At 33.9% G+C, this 19,577-nt stretch overlaps 3 protein-coding genes across 6 annotated transcripts; all 3 read right to left on the minus strand.

Moving 5' to 3' along the window:
- Positions 1-803: 803 nt before the first annotated feature.
- Positions 804-5,545, minus strand: LOC106773857 (3-epi-6-deoxocathasterone 23-monooxygenase). 2 transcript variants are annotated; one of them, XM_014660615.2, is made up of 8 exons: positions 5,129-5,533; positions 4,600-4,924; positions 3,953-4,102; positions 3,609-3,854; positions 3,186-3,275; positions 2,912-3,097; positions 2,703-2,824; positions 804-1,254 (listed from the first exon to the last, which is right to left on the minus strand). In XM_014660615.2, the coding sequence occupies exons 1-8, from the start codon at positions 5,341-5,343 to the stop codon at positions 1,164-1,166; spliced, it is 1,425 nt and encodes a 474-aa protein (XP_014516101.2). In that variant the 5' UTR covers positions 5,344-5,533; the 3' UTR covers positions 804-1,163. The 2 variants fall into 2 exon arrangements, with proteins under 2 accessions (XP_014516101.2, XP_022642140.1); XM_022786419.1 differs by lacking the exon at positions 804-1,254 and adding an exon at positions 2,326-2,602 and having other exon boundaries at positions 5,129-5,545.
- Positions 5,546-7,532: 1,987 nt separating this feature from the next.
- Positions 7,533-9,894, minus strand: LOC106773667. Of its 2 annotated transcripts, none has more exons than XM_022786383.1 (3): positions 9,751-9,894; positions 9,468-9,672; positions 7,533-8,124 (listed from the first exon to the last, which is right to left on the minus strand). In XM_022786383.1, exons 1-3 carry the CDS (start codon positions 9,769-9,771, stop codon positions 7,820-7,822), a joined length of 531 nt encoding a protein of 176 aa, XP_022642104.1. In that variant the 5' UTR covers positions 9,772-9,894; the 3' UTR covers positions 7,533-7,819. The 2 variants fall into 2 exon arrangements, with proteins under 2 accessions (XP_022642104.1, XP_014515884.1); XM_014660398.2 differs by having other exon boundaries at positions 9,468-9,650; positions 9,751-9,888.
- An 843-nt stretch (positions 9,895-10,737) lies between these two features.
- LOC106774261 (DEAD-box ATP-dependent RNA helicase 20) lies at positions 10,738-18,707 on the minus strand. 2 transcript variants are annotated; one of them, XR_002669731.1, is made up of 11 exons: positions 18,524-18,703; positions 16,251-16,522; positions 15,646-15,825; positions 15,369-15,530; positions 14,440-14,594; positions 12,999-13,091; positions 12,726-12,811; positions 12,418-12,644; positions 11,805-12,038; positions 11,072-11,223; positions 10,738-10,947 (listed from the first exon to the last, which is right to left on the minus strand). XR_002669731.1 is itself a non-coding variant. In XM_014661194.2 (10 exons), exons 1-10 carry the CDS (start codon positions 18,577-18,579, stop codon positions 11,165-11,167), a joined length of 1,524 nt encoding a protein of 507 aa, XP_014516680.1. In that variant the 5' UTR covers positions 18,580-18,707; the 3' UTR covers positions 10,960-11,164. The 2 variants fall into 2 exon arrangements, 1 of the variants encoding a protein (XP_014516680.1); XM_014661194.2 differs by lacking the exon at positions 10,738-10,947 and having other exon boundaries at positions 10,960-11,223; positions 18,524-18,707.
- Between the last annotated feature and the right edge of the window lie 870 nt (positions 18,708-19,577).

Consider the following 19,577-nt stretch of genomic DNA (forward strand, 5'->3'; position numbering starts at 1 on the left):
TGTTTAATCTCTAAATCATATATTTAGATACTTTGTCATAAAATAACAATTACTTGTAATACTTGCACTTTATTTTTAGTATTAATATCACCCAATGGTGTTGTGATCAAATTATTCTAACCAATGAAATATTTAGTGAGATGAGAGTTATGATAAAGATAAGATGAACAACAAGATTCCACAACAAAAAAGTGCTATTTTCAAGGAAAAACAATGTTCAATGAATATACATTGGTTTTATGATTTAGTTTTATATATAGTAAAAAGGTTTGCAGAAAAATGAATTGGAGTTGATGGAGGATCAAGAATCTTAGATCCAAAATGATTGTAGTGCCTTTTTTGTTGTTGTTTAGATGCTTCACATCATTATTCAAACTAAAGGGTGATGGATCTTGTGTACATTACTCACTTTTCTTCCCTCTTCAATCATCTCTGTCTAAAGTATGAATAAATCTATATTTAAAAGTAGACCTTCAGCAAGTTGTTCTAAGAATAAGATTAATTTATGGGACCCTTAAACTCAAACTATTACCTTTTCTCACCAATTATTCACCTTATTCAATCCTATCCTCCATTATTCCCTCCTCTTCTTCTTCCCAACAAAGGAGAAAAAGGAAAAAGAATAAAGAAGTAATGCATAACAAAGAAAAAAAAGAACAAAGTTTTTTTAACAATTTTTTCTTTGACAACTTTTTTTTACAAGTGGTGACTTGTGATGGTCTGTTTCAAATAACTTATACAGACAATAAAATTATGACACGTATTCTGTTAAAAAAAAGTTGTTAACATGTCAATCCAAAAAGTTTGAAAGAGACAAAAGAAACTTTGATTCAAAAACAAGATAAAAGTGGTCTCCCTTACAATCAACCTTTATTTTCCTACCACACTAGGTAAAATGGGAAAGAAAAATAGGTGAAAAGTAAATACTACACCTAATTTAAGGGTCCCTCAATTTGAAACTTTCCATTGTCTTCATGTTGAAGACTAATGCAAGGAGACAAAAAAAAAGCTTATGCAGTTCACCACACGTGTGTCCTCCTTAGCCAATCTTTCTGGTCCCCCCTCTCCCTTGTTCTCTTATTTAACATTTTGTATTTTTTCATAGAATGGTTGCTCTTTATCCTTTGGTAGAAGTGGCTCCACACTTTTTGGCCAACCAAGCTTTAAGATTCCACTCTCCTTACCATCACAGGCATCCTCCTTTTCATTCTTACTGTGGGAAAGTTCACTATTGCATCTGCTTCAGCATGCCATCTGCATGTTAAAACATTGGATTTTAGAAGTCTAATTATCATTGCATGCCATGCTTTTTTCTTTGGTTAAAATTTTTTGAATCAACGTTTGGTGGAGATCTCACAACTACTAAAGATAATGCGAGTTTATAATATATAAGTGTGTGTAAACCTTATCTTTTTATAAGATTAATTGAGTTAAGTTTAAAATTCACTGCTTAACCTAGCATTAGAGTAATGTGGTAGAGCTTATCCTAACAATATTTATTGTTTGTTAGACATATTGTGCTACCTACCATCAGGAGATTTGTTGTTTGTTTGACTTATCATACCATCTATTATCGGACAATTGTAAAACTATCCATCAAATATCTACTTCAACACTATGTATATGTTGGACGTAGAGTTTTATAAGGTTCAATTAGACTTAAAATCTACTTTTTAACAAAAGGAAGCAAAGAATATTTAATAGTTCAAAGATGTTAAAAAAGAAAAGCATAAAATGCACTGTTGGATTGCACATAATGCAGACCTAGCAAAAGCCTAAATCATTAGGCTGCTTGACTGAGTAATATCAACTATGGCTTTTGTCAACCTAACATGATTTGACCAGCATAGCTCCTTATTTTAGCATCTTCAGTTTTTAGGCCATATACATCTTCATACAAGCATGGTGCAATCAGAAGTCAAAACCTATAGTCCTAAGAACAATATAAAACAGACATGCCACATAATTTGGTTCTCAGTACTATTTTTGCTTCAAGCTAAATAAGCAAACAGTGCCTAGAGACAATAGTTTAATGTATTTCTCTAATGAAATAACATTATTTCTGTCTACATCGGTATAATCTTGTACTTGTTGTGATATTGTGAATCACTGTTGCCAGTCAAATTGTATCTATTTTAAATGTCACTAAAGCAGTGTGAAATTGCAGAATGATTATGCTTAAAATCTTCAAGAATGGCACTGTACTAACAGTTTAGATACATTCAAGAAACATCATGGCTTTCTCACAGTCAAGATTGGTTTATAAGAAGTTTGATTAACAAATTAATTATTATTGTTAACAACAAAAGATTAGGATCAAGTGGCTTTGCTGAAGTCTGATGTAGCATGTAAGGCTTTCTGGCCCCGGAAACTTTACAACTTGGATTCCTCCTTTGTCCATATGCAAGAAAGAGACATTTATGACATTGACCCACCAGGATATTTATATGTGGAATATGTAATTTTCAGCAATCAAATTTAGTTTCAAAAGAGAAAATCATTAGTGAAAATGTAAAGTAAAGAAAAAGGTCCATGCAAAGCCATTTGGTCCGCTGAGTGACAGAAATTTGCATGTCTGGTGTTATGATTTTGCCTTTTGCTCCTATGTCATAAGGAGAGGTCAAAAATTTGGGCATGATGACTTTTTACAATTATTCACTGTGTTCACTCACTAGAAAAGAAGTGAAGTGTAGAATGATTACCTGAATTGAGTGACAAAGTGGTGTAGGAAGATGGAAGCTTCCAGCCTGGCCAAGTCAAGGCCTGGGCAAAGCCTTTGTCCCCCTCCAAAAGGAGTGAAATTGCAACTGCTCATATCTTTGTCCTGAAGTTCACCAATTCATCACTTAAGCTAAATAAATAACACACAAACAAAACATAAATGAACTAATTACAAGGGGATTTCTCTTACTTGCCACCTCCATGGATTGAACTGATATGGACAGTCATAGTTTCTGTCATCTAGATGAACTGATCTAAAATTTGCAAACACACACCACCCTTTTGGTATTAAGTTCCCTTTTATTTCAACATCTCTTAAGGCCTTTCTCATTACTCCAATTATGATATTTCCCATTCTGAGAGTTTCAGTGATGACCTGCACAAGTAGATTTTAACACAGTGAGTTAAGTGAAAAGTATGGAACATTTTTACTTGTCTTTGGTGAGGATCCACAGTGGCCTTACTGTTTGAGTAAATGGCAATGATAGGTAATCACTCCAACACAAGGACTCACCAACCTGATCTTGAATTTTCTTAAGCTTCATATTTTCCTCCTGAGAGCATAAAAGTAGTTTGCTAAAAGTTAATCAGAAGATTAGTTCAGAGACTTTCTTAAGGCCACATGTGGCAGTCTCATATGATATGCCACAATTCTCCCTAATAAAAATTCAAAACGTTAGGTAACATGGTGGAAAGAAGCATGATAGCAACAACTAAATGGTTTTCTACTTTTAGTCTAGGCCACTAAGAGCTGGATCCTGTGCTTAACTACTAAATACTAATTCACCAAAACAGCATGAGATAACTTTGAATTCAGAAGTGCCAATGATTTGTGGTAGGTGAATTTCATTATAACTAGTGAAGAGGAGATTTAGCAATTACCATACCGTCAATTGCTGCAAAGCAGCTGGACATTCTGATAGATATTTTGTAGCTAGAGTCATAAGAACTGGAACTGAGTCTTCCCCAGGAATCATCATATCAATAATATTATCTGCTATTAAATCATCTGTCAATTTTTCACTTGCATCATTGAGAAGCACATCCACCACATCTTTTGGAACTCTGCAAATGCCACTATTTCTTTTAGCTAGGATAATTCTCCGCACTAATTTCACCATTTTCTTCTTTGCCTAAAACCAAAAAAGTGAAGTGAGTGTTACCAGGCCCGTGATCTTGACACATGACATGTATGGTAAAAAAGAAATCAATATCTAACTAACGGATTTACCTGCAAAGATTGATAAAGTTTAGTTCCTGGTAGATTTATTGGTAGAGACATGAGGCCAGAGATAAATTCCTGAAAATGTTTCTTCAGAAGTTCCATTTCTTGTCCTGGATCCAAACTAATCAGTGCCTTGACTAGTACATGAAAAGCAATCTGGGGACAGAAAAGAAGTAATTGTCACCTGCTGGTATATTTGAAAAGAGTAAATTACAATAATCTCAATTTCAATGTAGCATGATTACTACAAAATGATTATTAACCCCATAAAGATAACTACGTTTTTCACTTTATGATCTTGAAACATAAGCAGCTCGATCACCAATTATTACTTCAGTAACTCATACATAAACGCAAGGAGAAAGTGTGGTCACTTTATCATACAACTTTAGAGGGGTTGATGCTTTGATATAAACAACTTAACATGTAACAAAATGCCAAGTATAGATTTAAGAGAAGCAGCATCTTTTGTTTTATCTTGTGTCTGATGGAACTGTTCTCAAGAAGTCACCGTGAGCAAACTTTGAAGCTAGATTCTGACCTCTACACCACGTGGGGGAGAGAAAGAAGACAAGGTTTGGCATACACGCAAATGTACGAACACTCATTCACCCATTCAGTCAGAGAGAAGAGAAGGAAACTACAGAGCTAACCTTTTTTGTTTCGTCTTGTATGTATACGGGGCAGTCCTCTTTCCAACTAGACATTGATTCTTTGACATACTTTTGCATATCTCTGGTGATCTGAGCCTTTAGCTGTTGAGACTTGAAGAAAGCTCCAATAAGTCCATGTATTCTCCTTTGAAGGCTTCCATTGATGAGCAAAATAGAAGACTCTCCCATCAACTGAGTAAGAGACTTGGGATAAGAAGGAACAAAAACTTTTGCATCACTTTGCAGTATGAACTTGTTCACATCAGCATCCGTGGAAACAATTGTGGGGCTTCCAAATATGTGTGACTTAAACACCTTGCCATACCTACAAGATGCAACACGCCAAATCTTATTGAAAACAACATGAGTTTATAGATTCAACTTTGTGTACAAAACTAAGGAATGATGAGACTTTTTTACAACCCAGATGGCTTTTCTTTAGAAGTCTCCAACTTTGATATGTTAACTTGTAATGAAGTGCATGCTTAAATAAGTGGTGCCTAAAAAATGATTGCAGAAATGAACTTACACGCGGCTTCGCTTGTCCATGAAGCTCTCAGGGCGATCAGAGTAAGCACAAGAAACAAACTCAAGAGTTTCACCGATAAAAGGCCATCCAAGAGTGCCTGATGGAAGTTTATTTCTATATTTTGATTTGAGCATGAGGCTGAGCCTGTTCCTGTAGAGGAGGATCACAGTGCATAAGAGAAACACTGTCACAGACACGATCAAAATATTGTCCATTATTTTCTCACACACTCTATAATACTTCTAGCTTTGGCTTAAATATGCGTAATCATATGGTGGCCACGGCCATAACCACGTTTTTCTTTATCAAAGATTTCAGTGTGCATGTGTGTGTACGCGTGCAAGAAGAGGGAGAAGGAGAGAGGTTGTGCGAAGTCTTAGCTAACTTTTTGCGTTAGGGGAATATAAATATTCATGTATACATTAACAAAGGCATAATATAGAATTATTATATATTCTCAAGGCACAAAGAATTTTAGTGCTAACTTTGTACTTTGGACTGAATGAACTGGGTCAACAGTTTTGCTGGTATCAACTTGGGAATGCCTCTCAGATCAGTGGCTTATTATCTACATCACAAATTCCAAGAAGTACACACTATCTATGATAATATATATATACATCAAATTTACTCTCAAAGAATTGTCAAATATAGTAAAGTGGACTTATAATATATGCTGAGATGGTGAAATATTAACTGATAATGCATGCCTGGTTTTTGCTTAGTTTATGATTTGGTTTCACATTATAGAATAAAAGAAGTCCCCACAGAAGGGCATGATTGTTGGAGTAGCACATTGGATTATGGCGTCCCCCCCTTCCTTTTTCCTTTGGCAGTAGCAGTTGGAGGACCTCGTGCCTTCATGTGAAACTCAATAAGTCCAACCACATTCCTCCATCATCATCACCTTGCATCAAAACCACTCTCTCTCTCTCTCTCTCTTCAACATTTTGTTCAATCCATGCTCTTCTCCAACCTCTCACGTTATCATCATTTCCATCCTTTTCTCTTATTATATGCTAGAGGCCACATACCCTTTTCTTTCTCTACCATATAAAAATACTTGTCCTATCCCCACATTTCTGTGACTTTTAAATGTATTGGCTTGTGAAGGTACATTGCTTTAATGGACCAAGCAAGAATGAGAGTGACAAAATTGCATGAAAGATGGTATTAAAAAGAGAAACCAACTCTTCTCCAAGTTGATTATTTCATATGCATGCCTAGTGTACCCAACTTTGATTAAGCTTTTGTAAGTTTCCCTTTGACTGTAGTCAACAATTATGCTTTTTGTGTTTGTTTTTATACTATCATTATTGTTATTATTATCAGAATGGCCTGGTTTTAAACTCAACTCATGAGTTAGCTTTTGTCTTAGTTTAAAGGGAAGCAACCTATCAGATTTAGGCAACCAGTTCAACGTTCATACTTTAATTTTGGCAACAGATATTATTCGGCGCTGTTCTGAATTTTATTTAACTATTACACAAAATCAGTGAGAATCCCAGAAAGAAATTCATACATATTATTGTATATTCTCTTGGAGTTTGAGGAGCTTGGACCATCAACTACAAGAAAAGCAACTCTTTTCTCAAAAGAAAAGAAAAACTGGTAGTTGAGAAAATAAGTTATAGTATTTTAGTGGTTGGTTTCGTGATGGAGGCTTGCTTGCATGCATGTTGTGGGAACCCTGCCAGTCTGCACAGTGCCATCCGTGTCCACATCCTTTTGGGGAATTGTGCATGTTTACATTAGGCCCATGTGAATCTATCTCTCTTCACTGTTCTCAAACCTCAACATGGTGAATATGCAATTCAGCACCCCAAAACAAACATGGAGAATAAGCATTCTTGGCTTCGAAATTGGAAAATAACCAATCATACATTCAAGGGAGATGATGTGATGATAGAGAAATAGAGAAAGATCCACCACTTCAAAGTTTTCCTCGTAAAATTATAAACCAGCACACCATAGATATTTCTCAGAAAACATGCCACTCTTTCTATAATAGGACGATAATATGATATCAATTTCTTTTTAATAACTTTTTTACAGTACATTATATATCATTGTTTTATTAATCTGTATATTTGAAACAAATCAATCACAAACTACACATAAATAATTGTAAAAAAATTATCAAAAAAAGTTTTCTATTTGAGATTCAAATAGAAATTGTTTCTTCCAACAAATACTTTGTAATCTGATTGATACTGTCTTACATGCCCAGATTTAAATACATAAAACCAAATTCAATACATGGACAAATTCAGTAAGAAAAAATAATTGTTTTTGCAAAATTTAATTAGTATCCTCATCTTAGTGCTTTAAATACCTTGGCAAAAACCACCCACGGCCCTCTGCACTAGGCATGTGCTGGCTCTATTCACACAACCAATAAAAATATTGAAAACCCAATTGCCATCTATAAGTAAAAAGAACAAGGCCATTGTACATCAAATGCCATCAACTTGTACTATTGTCAGAACAAAAGGAACTAATGAGCCACATAAAAAAAATGTACAAATGACAATTTTGGATGTCAGGACCCGGAACTCTCAAGCCTCAACATATGTATAATCCAAAACCCATCAACAAAGTAAACCAAAGAAAAGCATTGGATGAATCAATTCGGGTACATTCGAAGTCAATAACTTTTTTTCCCTGCTGATAGAGATAACAGGAACATCATTAGACACTTGGGATGGATTTTGATCGAATAAGCTTTTTAATCAGAGCTTTCTCTTCATCAATCTTTTGTTTCTCTTCAGCATCTTTTGGCTTTATCTTCCTCTTCTCTTCCAATATCCATTTCAAGAGTTCACGTTGTTGATTTTCTGGAATTGGTTCTCGTTTGACCACAGGATTTGTAATAAGTGGTGTGGACACGGACATCTCAACAACAGGAGCAGTAGTATCTATAGTTGAGACAGGACTTACGTCTTGTTCCACCTCTTCACCGATATCTTTCTTCTTAGTCCCCAAAAACAAGTAAGCTACAGAGTTAGACAATCATCAGTCTAGCAACCAGAACAAGACATGTTTCAACAGTAGAAATTCATTCATGCATACTAGATGTAGGAGTAGGATCACAAAAGAAAAACACGAGCAAGATAATAGACTGAAAAAATGACATGGTAGAAGAGCAGAGTAGTTACTCTCAAGATATATTGAATGACACATGTTAAATGTATTAGATAAGCGTGTAAATAAATTTTCAGTGTAGAGTCCTTTATTGAGAACCCAATTGTTATCATCAAACTAGTTACAAGATTCATCGACACCTTTTTCTACTTACGCAGATAAGGGAAATGTTGCAGGATATGGTTTAAACATCTGCATTCTACTAGTAAGCTGTCCGAAAATGAAAGTAGCTAGCTCATATATAGATAAAAGAATAGAAGAACTGCGTATTTTGTATGCCTTGGACTTTTAAACCTTTTATACTCTATCTTATTAACCAAATCATGCATAGGATAAAGTGATTGCACATCTTGTTTCTCACAGAGCTTAGATTATAAGCATATGCCAATCAATCATCTTCAATAAGATCATAGGCAAATACTGTTTGTTTGAACACAATATTTTAGTGATATTTAAAAAACATAAAGCTATTGATCTTTTGCAAAACTGTACATAGGATAAAAGTGATTACAGAATGCTGTTGTCCAATATACAGTCTAAAAAATGATTAAGTTATCACCTTGATTATTTTTGTTTGTCAAACCTTGGTTCAATGAATCATATAAAGAAAATTATAATAATTGTGATAAGTTGCAATTGCAACATAAAAGTTACAATGATAGAAAAGGAGCACACTAATCTTAGAAATAATGCTTCTAACAACCTCAACTATCATATATCAAGAATATAACAACCAAGCATGCATCGTAGCAATAAAGGCACAAGTTAGCCTCTCTTTCGGCCTTTCATAAAATAACCATCCTCAGACATATAGTCAAAGCTTTCCATTCTAATCATGTTATTTCTTGATTTCTATTTATTTTGTTGGTCATGACCAGATCCAATGCTTTTCAAGTAATGATCTCACTTGCTCCCCACTCATCCTCAGAAAACGAAGATCATTAAACCCATCCTTCCTGAGAAATCACCACCCTTATGATGCCATGATCTTCTCACTCGCCAAACTCAGGAAATGATTAAAACAGAAAAAAAAAAAAAAAAAAAAAAAAAACTTACATTATTCATTCAGGATAAAAGCCATATCCAATCCAAAGAAAGAAACCCCATCTCATAAATTCCCACATGATCAACAAGGGTCAAAACATTCAAACGAAAAAAAACGATTTTTTTGTCATTGGGTTCAAGAAAAAGTTACCTCCGACACCGAGATTCACAGCCAAAAGTATAGGCCAAACGAACTTATAGCGCCGAACAAACGGTTCCCTTGGCGGCGGCGGCGGCGGCGGCGGTGGAGCAGCAACGTGGCCATGGACCCCCATCGCCGCAGGCGAGGAGAACTCGTTCGATTTCTGTTGTCCTCGAAACTGCTTCAGTTGCGCTATTACCGTATACAGAGAAACCTTGAATCAAAATTACATGTTTGATTTGATTTTCCAGAATTTTTTTCTTAACTTGAAAAAAGAAATAAAAAATTTAACCTTTTCGAGGCTTGTTTGCATATAGCTTTGGAGGACCTTCTTCACTCATTCTTTTCTTCTCTTTCACTCTTCAACTTATTGCACCGTTCACTCTTTCAACTCTTAAATCTTCTTCACTGTTATGTCACACTGTTTCCCATGCATCTAAGGAAATCATCATTTGCATATACTTCTTTGTTTAGGAAAATTGACATAAAGGGCTTTTTTTCAAAAAGAAAAATATGAAAATTGATATATTTTTTAAATTGGAAAAAATGGATAAGTGATGCAAGATTTTATTGTAAGATGTTGAAATATTACTTTTCCTACTACATAGATATTACGTTTCTAAATATTTTATTTAATTTTTGTTCATACATTTTACGGTGAAAAAAAATAAAAGTTAATTAATTTCAAAGATATTGAGAAGAACTACAAAAATAATTATTATTTATAATAGATATTTTATTTTACTGATAAAAGAAATTATAAATAATAAATATTTCAGTTTAGAAAATGTATACCTGAAGTTATTCTAAGAATTAGCATGTATTTGATTTCTTGTTTTAATTTTTTTAATTGTGCTTTACTTTAAAATCCTAAATTAAAACATAATTCTTTATATTTATCTAAGTCTGTATATATAGATTAAAAGCATTCAAATAAACATTGTATTTTCGTTTAAAATTAAAAACCACAAAAATATTTACCTATAAGCCAGAGGTGAAAAGGCAATACTATGTTAAAGTTATTAAGACGACAAATATGTAATTATAAGGCAACAAATATGTTAAAAAATTCATATTAAATGAATTCAATTACTTGCCAAATAGTATGACAATTAAACCATGACTTTTTTTTCTTATCAAATATAGCCTTTTGGATCAAATAACCCTTTTAATTCAAATCCTAATAATTGGATTATAAAACGGATTTCCTTTAGAATAGATGAAAGTACAAACCAAACAAGTCAGTGTCACTAAAGAAAAATAATAATAATAATAATAATAATAACAATAACAATAGTACCATCATATCAGTGATAAAAATCGTTCCAGACATTGTTTTGATTTTGCAAGAGATATTTTAAGACATGACAGTGAATAAATACTTAATGTGATGCTTAAAACTGTGATACTCCCCCACCAAATAGAGTAGAACTTTGGATCATGTTCTTGTTTTGTGCTTAAGTCAGACCATATATATTATCCTCGTTTACTGCAAAATGAATCGTTCCGGAATGAACTATGATTTATGAACAATTATCTGATGATACATGTTCTATGGACATTTTAACAAAAATTATAGAACAGGAATACTGAATTCCTATTACTACACTTACAAGTTTACATTAATGATCAAGACAATATAACGTCAGTAGCAACACAAATGGCACGATTCATCGATCAAGAAGGTCTGTCTGCACCTTCATGAATCAGCTCCATGGACGAGAACTGCCATAACCCCTCCCACGGTCTTGGAAACCTCGGGGACCTGATTCATTAATTGTTGAACGAGAACACAGTAAATGCTTTTGGATAAAAATGACAACATAAACATTGACCACAGTTTTACATTAAAGGTTTAATCAATATTTAGGAAGGACGAAGCCTTTTTTGATATATAGAATTCATTTAGAGAGCGATACGAGTGTAAAGGATGAGGAATCCTGAAGATATCATCAAAATAAAGATCAAGAACCATGCAACACGTCAAGCCAATATATCTGAAGATATATCAAAGATCCTCCCATTAAAAGACCGTTTGCAGAACATCACAAAAATGATAGAAAACCATCCAAAAAGAGCTCAATACAAAACTTCCATAGAGAGGAATCAAATACACCAAAACAGTAACAAAGCAAAACCCCAGGCAAAACTATTAAACACCAACATATGATATGTGAATTATTATTTTTTTCTTATAGGTGAGTGTATCAGAATCATATGCATGAAGTCCACACCAAACAAACATACACTGCACAGATATAACCAACAATTACCGTCTTGAGTAGAGGACCAACAAATTATATGTACTCTTGTAAGCCCGGTTATACTAGAGTAGGGTTAACTGACCTGAAGGCGGAGGTGGTGCACCACGGCCCATTGCTGCTAATTCAGGACTAACTTTCTGTCCAGCTTCCTCAAGTATGGCGATTAGTTCCTTTGCAAATCTAGCATTAGCAGCTGTGAAGAATGTGTAGGCAGTTCCTTTTGCACCAGCTCTCCCAGTCCGTCCAATGCGATGGACATAGTCTTCAAGTGACCCCGGAAAGTCATAATTTATTACATACTTCACATCCTTCACATCTGTTGACAGTAATCAAATAGAAGAATTAAGATATATAAATTAAGTGACAGTAAACTGGAAGAGTCATGATGAAACACAAAAGCAGCTCTTCGCTATTTGCCACAACAAAAATGCCAAGACGGACTACTCTGGAATTGACCTCAAGCAGCAGATAGGTAATTCTAACTTAAAAAGACATGCAATTCCAGCATAATAATAACACGTTACCAATAGGCAAAAAAAATTACGTAAAACAGAATTCAATATACAAGATTGAAGGAAGATAGGATAACAATAATTTAATATAAATGTCCAAAATTAATAAAAAAAAAAACACTGATATTTCCATAACTATAAGAATATCTGCCAAATAATTAAGCAAAGCAAAAGTTTGTGTACCTAAACCACGGGCTGCAACATCTGTTGCAGTCATAATAGGACTTTTTCCTGATTTAAATTCTGAGAGCACCCAATCTCTTTCTGCTTGACTTTTGTCTCCATGAATTGAAAGTGCAGGCCAGCCATCCATGCGGAGTTGCCTAGTGATCTGATCACATCCTTTTTTGGTATCCATGAATATCAGTATTCGGCTGCCATCCATGATGTCCTCTAGCAACTTCACCAATCTGACAAATAGACATACTCGATTAGGTCGCCCTATGTGATAAAGTCTTATGAAAATGAAAATAAGGCAGAACACATCCTACTTATCATATTTCTGCTTTTCCGAAACAATGTCAACATATTGACGTATTGCATGGTTAGCTTTCAAATCTTCAGACCCTATAATTACCTGCACAATGATTTCAGAAGTTATCTAAACACACATACATCATACATACACACTTCTCACAAATTACAATGCATTTTTCTTAAAACAATTCATTTCAGACCAAAAACCATTTCAACATAGAGGAATGGAATATAAAAGAGAAAAGTACAGTTACATAGCCCAACATGAAAATATCTTAATATCTTACTTTATATGGGTTGTAAAGGAACTTCCGTGCCAATTGTTCGACCTCCTTTGGCCAAGTAGCACTCCAATACAAAGTTTGACGGTCCGGTCGGATCTAAGTAAAACAAAAAACCAAATTAGATGACCAGAAAAATAAAGAAACTTTTTAAATATGCAGCTTCAGTGATCATATTTTCCAAATCCAGTTGGATTAATGGGTAGGTACAACTAGTACAATAGTTAGGGGACAAATGAAGAAAATATCATTGTTTGCAGGCCAAATTAGATTCTTTTAGCTTTTAAAAACAAACTAAATTTGAAAATTAAATTTAAGAAATTGAGCTCAAATCCCCGTTAGTCGATGCACTACCAACAGTGTAGTTAGTATCGCATCATACCAAGGTCCTGCAATGTAAATCAGGAGCTCTATCTTTTCTAGGTCTGAATCGCAGAGCATATTGCCAGCATCCGTCTCTAGCCATATTGCCCAATTTCTGGTACAAGGGTCACACCTACTGGAGGTTGGGTCATGTGTGACACGGTTTCAAAACCCTGACAGAAAGGGAAGGAAGTAGCCGATATTGTTCCACCACTTTTACCCGCTCTAGTGTCTCCTTCAGTTTTTCTTCCTTTTTCTGTTCTTATCAGTTCATGCAAAACGAGAATGACCGATTCCTTTTTTTTTGTTTTAACATCTGGTCTAAGAAGATAAAGATGACTAATGCTGATCTTGGGGATAATAAATGATGTCAGATTGAAGTTTTTTTAGACTATACTTCCGAATTTATGCAGCAGTAGCAGCCACTGTTTGGTAATTTTAGGCAGTAACGGCACTGGGTTTTTTGGGAGACTATATTGCTGATTTGTGCACCAGCAAGTAGTCACTGTTATATTAATTTATGCTGCTGCTTTTCGGGGAGTGTATGTTGCTGAACTGTGCGGCAGCGAAACAACTATTGTTTGCAAAATTTATGTAACAGGCAGCCACTTACTTTTGCCTAGTGGTTATGATTATGCAGTAACAGTGTTTATTTTGGAGCTTATATGACACTTTCTTTATGTCAAAATTCCCTAGAATTTTTATGTTTTTAAAGTTATTGATCATGAACTTGTGCCTTTACATGTCTTATTCACACACAAGCTATTTTTATTATTGATCAGGAATTGTAAAAGCATCTCTAATGGGAATTGCTTGAAAGAGTAGTATATCAATAAAAGCATTATTTTAATGTCAGTCCTACAAACATGAGTTGCTTAAAATCATGATTCAATCAGAGACTCATAAAATAAGTTTTCCAATTCGTGATTTGTATTCCGATTCAACTACCATGCTAGTAATATACCTACTAGCTCGTAATAAGTGAATGAAGCATCAACTTGACTATGACAAATAATACAATACTAAACTATTTCTTGAAATTTTACTATCTCAAAATATTGACCACATCATAAAATAAAGCAACCTGAGAAACAATCTTCCGCAGCTGAGGATCAAACCCCATATCCAACATCCTATCAGCTTCATCCAATACAAGATATGTGACCCTCTGTAAGTTGGTATGATTTGATTCGAGCATATCAATTAACCTTCCGGGAGTGGCAATTACAATTTCAACACCTGTTACGAAAAATTAACAGAAGCAAAGAAAAATTCATGATTATTTTTAGCCTGTAAATTAAGCTTTAAATAAATTACATTGTTTTTTATGTTTGTTTTAATTTCTTACTTTTGTAAATATTTTTATGAGAATTTGTTGATTTTAGATTTTTTTTATTTAAGTTATTAGTTTTGTAAGATATAATAAGAAAAATTATCCTTTTTAGTGTATTTTGCAAAATAAGGAGAAAAGAATCAAAAGAGAGAAAGATTTACAGCCACAGTTGAAGGGGGTAGGGCGCCCAAAATAGGGACTGAACACCATCAGTCAGGGGAGCAAGCGTTGAGCACCCAAAACAGAGCACTCAACACCCACAAGCTTGAGTGACTCTTTATTTTCCCTTAAAAGACACTCCACGGTCTACCCTTAAATTTCTCTATTTAAAGAGATATCTATTTTGCACACTACCTGCTTGATAAAAAATTCTTTTATAAATTTAATTGTTTTATACTTATTTTCTCAAGATTTTGTTTTTACAATTAATTTCTCTTTAATCTGTTCTTGTAAAAAGAAACTACAATCGTACAATTAGTGAAATTATTAGATTGGCAAAGCATTCAATCAAATCCCTGTTGGAACGGTACTTATATTTATTCTTGCTAATTATATTTTTGGTGTACTTGCCAAAGGCATAACAATTATGAAAAGAGGGAACAAAAAATTGCACCAAGGGGCAACAAACAGTCCGTAAGTTAATTTACAAAAGTTGTAGCTCTGTATACTTCAACACATACCTTTCTGGAGATCACGCACTTGAGGTCCCTTTGGAACCCCACCATATATGCATGTACTCTTAATCCTAGATGATGCACCAAATTTAGTAGCCTCTTGTTGTATTTGAACAGCAAGTTCACGAGTTGGAGCCAATACTAACACAATAGGTCCATCTCCAGGATCTGAAATATGTTGTCAACAAATGGACAGCAAAAAGAAAGAGAGCAATGTCAAAAAACCGCACCCTTACATTCAATATGAAATGTTATCACCTTGGCTGTTTCCTTATTTACTTACCTAGGATCGGCTGAGCATTAACATGCACAATGGCAGGTAATAAGTAAGCAAGTGTCTTCCCTGAACCTGTTTCAGCTATTCCTATGAGATCACGCCCCTTCAAAGCCATGGGCCAACCTTGAGATTGAATGGGTGTAGGCTCAGTAAAGCCAGCTTTTGTAATTTCTTGCATCACATATTCTGGATGAAATCAAGACATAGAATTAGTATGCTGTTTAAAGATGTCATCCTATAATCTGAAAATAAACTTTGCAAGATAATCATGATACAATATTTATAAAAAAATGTTCTTTCTCCTTTCTTTTGAGTTATATTCTGTAAATAGGAAGTTTTGACCACTTCAATCTAGTCAAAACACATGCCATCTTCTGAATAAAATCAGCCAACCAATTCCTCAACCATTAGGAAAATAATTTTAGCACCCTATTTTTCTTGACAACATTTCCCATTGAACTAATAATCCTTCCAAACTACAAGTTCTTCTCAATGTGTTATGCGAAATAAAGCAATAATGAGAAGTTAAGTCATGTACTTTAACCTGAAGAAGGTGGAAAGTAAAACTGAAGAAATAGAAATAAAAAATAAAATAAAAAAAGCAGAAATACCTGGAAAACCAGCATCTTGAAAGGTCTTGACAGGCTTGGGGATATCTCGACCTTCAACAGTTATTTCCCTCTGCTGTCGGTACTCATTAACCTCAGCATCAGTCATTGCCCTTACTGCGGGTGACTCGATGTAGAAGTTTTTCTCAAAATGAGGTAAACCATCCAAACTGAGGTTCCTCTTTGGTGATCCACCATCATCATGATCCCTCCTGTTTGACGAAGAATGCTGTACAGAACCACCAAACCCTGTAGGTGCACCTAGGCCAGAATCACTAACAAAACAAACTGTCATTCAGCCAAACATTGTAATAAAATAAAAAGAGGATTACCAAAGTTGAAACTACATACATCTGGGTAAAGATCGAGGAAATGTAAACTGTCATTCAGCCAAACATTGTAATAAAATAAAAAGAGGATTACCAAAGTTGAAACTATATGGTTGAATAATAGAATGTCATATTAACATATGTTGTGTAATAATGCTTTGAAAATACAATGCTCTGTCCTTTAACTATACTAATACTTGATAGTCTACTAGACTTCCAATCATAATTAAGTAATTACAAAAATTATAATTTATTGTTATAATCACATATGTCTTTTGTAAATTGTGATCATAGTTTTCAATTAATGATCAATGTCTCTTTATTTATCAATATTCTACATTTATATAAATTATTTAACAACTTTTTGCTAACGTATCCTAAATTTCAAAAGCATTGTTGTGTCCCTATACCGTCCTAATTCCATATTAAGTATCTGTGCTTCATAGAATAGAAGGAAGCGAGATGACTGCTATTTTAAATATTACATAAATACTAAAAAGTTTACTCTATATCTGTATGTATTGAAGAATTAAAGAGAACCCAAAATTAAAGAGATTCATGAAAGAAATAACTTGTCTTGGCTTAGTCACACAATCACTATCAATCTAGCAGAATAAGAGCATTATAATGCAGTCAAAAAATGAAAGATGATGAAATTAATAGGAAAAAACACAGTCAGACAAATTACACAAATAATAGCAGAATGTTTATTGGGAAGTTTAATGTAAGAAGAAATAACGGACCGTATAAAAATATAGCTCTGGAGAGTACAACAGAAACAAAGGTCACCATGAGGTAATGTTAGGTGAAATGGCCAAAGAAGAAGGATTTCAAATTCAGTTATTATCTTTCTAAAGCAAAAATAGATAAACACGTTACAAAATGGATTGAAAACACAGTTTTACACCGAAAAAGAGTTGTTTCTTAGATAAAAATGAACTTTTGAAGCTTATGTAATATGATAACTTTCCTACATAGCACAAGAAAAAAATATGTTTTGGCTGTTATTCCAACTGCAGAGACAGCTATTTTGCTATTTGAGTTCCACATAGCAACCAGAGGTTGCTTCACCCAGCTACACAGCTAAGTACTCTATTGACTAGTGAAATATGAAACTGGTCCTTAAAATTCATCTGAGATATTTTAAAATATTTTTAACATACAATATAATGATATGACATTAAGACATGTCGAATACTCCTCCTTTAGAAAAGATTACAGAGCATTAAATTTGTACTACGAGAGGTGGCAGGCAATGACTACAACAAAAATAAGAAAGCCTCACCTCATTAGACGAAGTTGGCTCCATGGAGAATCACATGACACCATTCAATTTGGTTTACACAATGGAAAAAACAAAAATAAATAAACAAATAAAACCATTGTCCCCAGAAGTAACTGAGATGGTTACGCTGCAGGACATCAATTGTGAGCTCACAAGCTCAATCCATCCTCCTTTTAAGGCATTCCGTGAGTGTCTCTTTGGATCCAAATAAGATATAATATACTAAAACCTTTAAAAACAACAATGAAAGTGAAATTAACAAGGCAATTGATTGATGGATTGGGCCTATCACCACGGACTCATACAGTTGTTAAAATACCAATGTACCGAAAGCGAACTGAACTAGCAGTAGTAAATGTTTCCACCATGAAAAAACCCTAAAATTTGGCACTCTAGTAAAACTAAAAAGAATATTGAGTCAAACAAAATAAAAAATAAAATGTACGGGAACATGATATTTGGAGATTACTGAACTCGTGAACGTCAACCAGAGCTAAGAGTGTGAAAACCTAACAATCTGACTAAATTAGTGAACAAAATCTACAAAACTAGGGAGTGTAGAAAAATATTAAGAATAACAAAACAAATTGAATTTGAACGAAAAAAGGGACATGTCTGTTTCCAGAAAATTAGGGTTCAGATTAAATGACAGCGGTGGTTACCTCCTCCTGTCACGGTAAGAAGTGGGGTCGCCGGAGCGGCTGTCGTAGCGGCTCATGATGTCCTTCGATAATACACTCTTCACTTTCCTCCTCTCTTGTAGCTCCTCAAACAGCGTTTTTCAGTTTCTCTCTAACAGGTAATTGGGCTTTTCTTAGCTGGCCCAAGTCACGCTGCTGTTGCCTTCGTATATTTTTTTCTGACAATTTTTGGAAATGTTTAAATTCCAGAACAGTAGGAAAAAACTTGTCGGCAATATTAAATATTTGAAATTTTTAAAATATTTAATAAAAAAAATGTTGAAAATTTCAATATTCTAAAAGGTATTTTCCGGAAATATTAAGAATGTAACATGCTACAGAAAGCTCTTTCATGATGTGCTGAAATTTCAACTATCTGAAAACTCGAAAAAAATATAAAATTGGGCTTTTACTTCCTGCACACCCATAAGTTTTAAAATTACTATTTTATTTTTGTAAAAATTCTGGATAATCAATTCCGAAAATCTTCTGGAGTAAGTTTTCTAGTATTTCTGAAACATGATTTTGGAAATAGTATTTTTAGAACAGAATTTACATAATAGGATTTCCGGAAAATGTGAAATGTTTTTTGAAATTAATTTTCTGGAATAGAAATTTTATAATAAGTTTTTCAGAATTTGGAACGAGTTTTTGAAAATGAACTTATGAAAAAAAAATTAAAATACATAAAATCATTTTGGAACGAGCTTTTGTTTAAAACGGGCTTCCATGGCACAGCAACAGTGGCATAATGCAATGAGAAAGATTATTTTAGTCTTTTCAGTCAATAGAAGGTGCCATTAGTAAAATTGGGTTGCAGGTAGTAAAGGCTGTGAACTGTTTAACGGTTTTTTCTTCGGCACGTGCCTGATTTCCCATCCAAGAGGGAAAAAAGATAGACAAGGGCGTTAAACAAAATGATTTTAAAATAAAAAAATTCAAAATAAATAAAATTTAGCAAATAAAAAATATTTTAATATAAAATTTAAGAGCTAAACTTTTACATGATTTTGGTTCTAGTAAATAAATATAATTG

The sequence above is a fragment of the Vigna radiata genome, chromosome 9 (genome assembly GCF_000741045.1).
Source record: "Vigna radiata var. radiata cultivar VC1973A chromosome 9, Vradiata_ver6, whole genome shotgun sequence".
NCBI classification, from domain to species: domain Eukaryota; kingdom Viridiplantae; phylum Streptophyta; class Magnoliopsida; order Fabales; family Fabaceae; genus Vigna; species Vigna radiata.

What these genes read in the sequence shown, in the direction of transcription:
- LOC106773857 (XM_022786419.1), bottom strand. Translation starts at nt 5,343, where the DNA reads ATGGACAATATTTTGATCGTGTCTGTGACAGTGTTTCTCTTATGCACT. An exon ending in CTGCTTTGCAGCAATTGACG is followed by an intron (nt 3,276 to 3,608) that starts GTATGGTAATTG and finishes TTATGCTCTCAG; the next exon opens with GAGGAAAATATGAAGCTTAA. An exon ending in CATTGCCATTTACTCAAACA is followed by an intron (nt 3,098 to 3,185) that starts GTAAGGCCACTG and finishes CTACTTGTGCAG; the next exon opens with GTCATCACTGAAACTCTCAG.
- LOC106773667 (XM_014660398.2), bottom strand. Translation starts at nt 9,799, where the DNA reads ATGAGTGAAGAAGGTCCTCCAAAGCTATATGCAAACAAGCCTCGAAAA. An exon ending in TGCAAACAAGCCTCGAAAAG is followed by an intron (nt 9,651 to 9,750) that starts GTTAAATTTTTT and finishes ATACGGTAATAG; the next exon opens with CGCAACTGAAGCAGTTTCGA. An exon ending in TGTGAATCTCGGTGTCGGAG is followed by an intron (nt 8,125 to 9,467) that starts GTAACTTTTTCT and finishes CTAACTCTGTAG; the next exon opens with CTTACTTGTTTTTGGGGACT.
- LOC106774261 (XM_014661194.2), bottom strand. Translation starts at nt 18,579, where the DNA reads ATGAGCCGCTACGACAGCCGCTCCGGCGACCCCACTTCTTACCGTGAC. An exon ending in AGTGCGTGATCTCCAGAAAG is followed by an intron (nt 14,595 to 15,368) that starts GTATGTGTTGAA and finishes TTTTCGTAACAG; the next exon opens with GTGTTGAAATTGTAATTGCC. An exon ending in TGTTGCAGCCCGTGGTTTAG is followed by an intron (nt 12,039 to 12,417) that starts GTACACAAACTT and finishes TACTGTCAACAG; the next exon opens with ATGTGAAGGATGTGAAGTAT.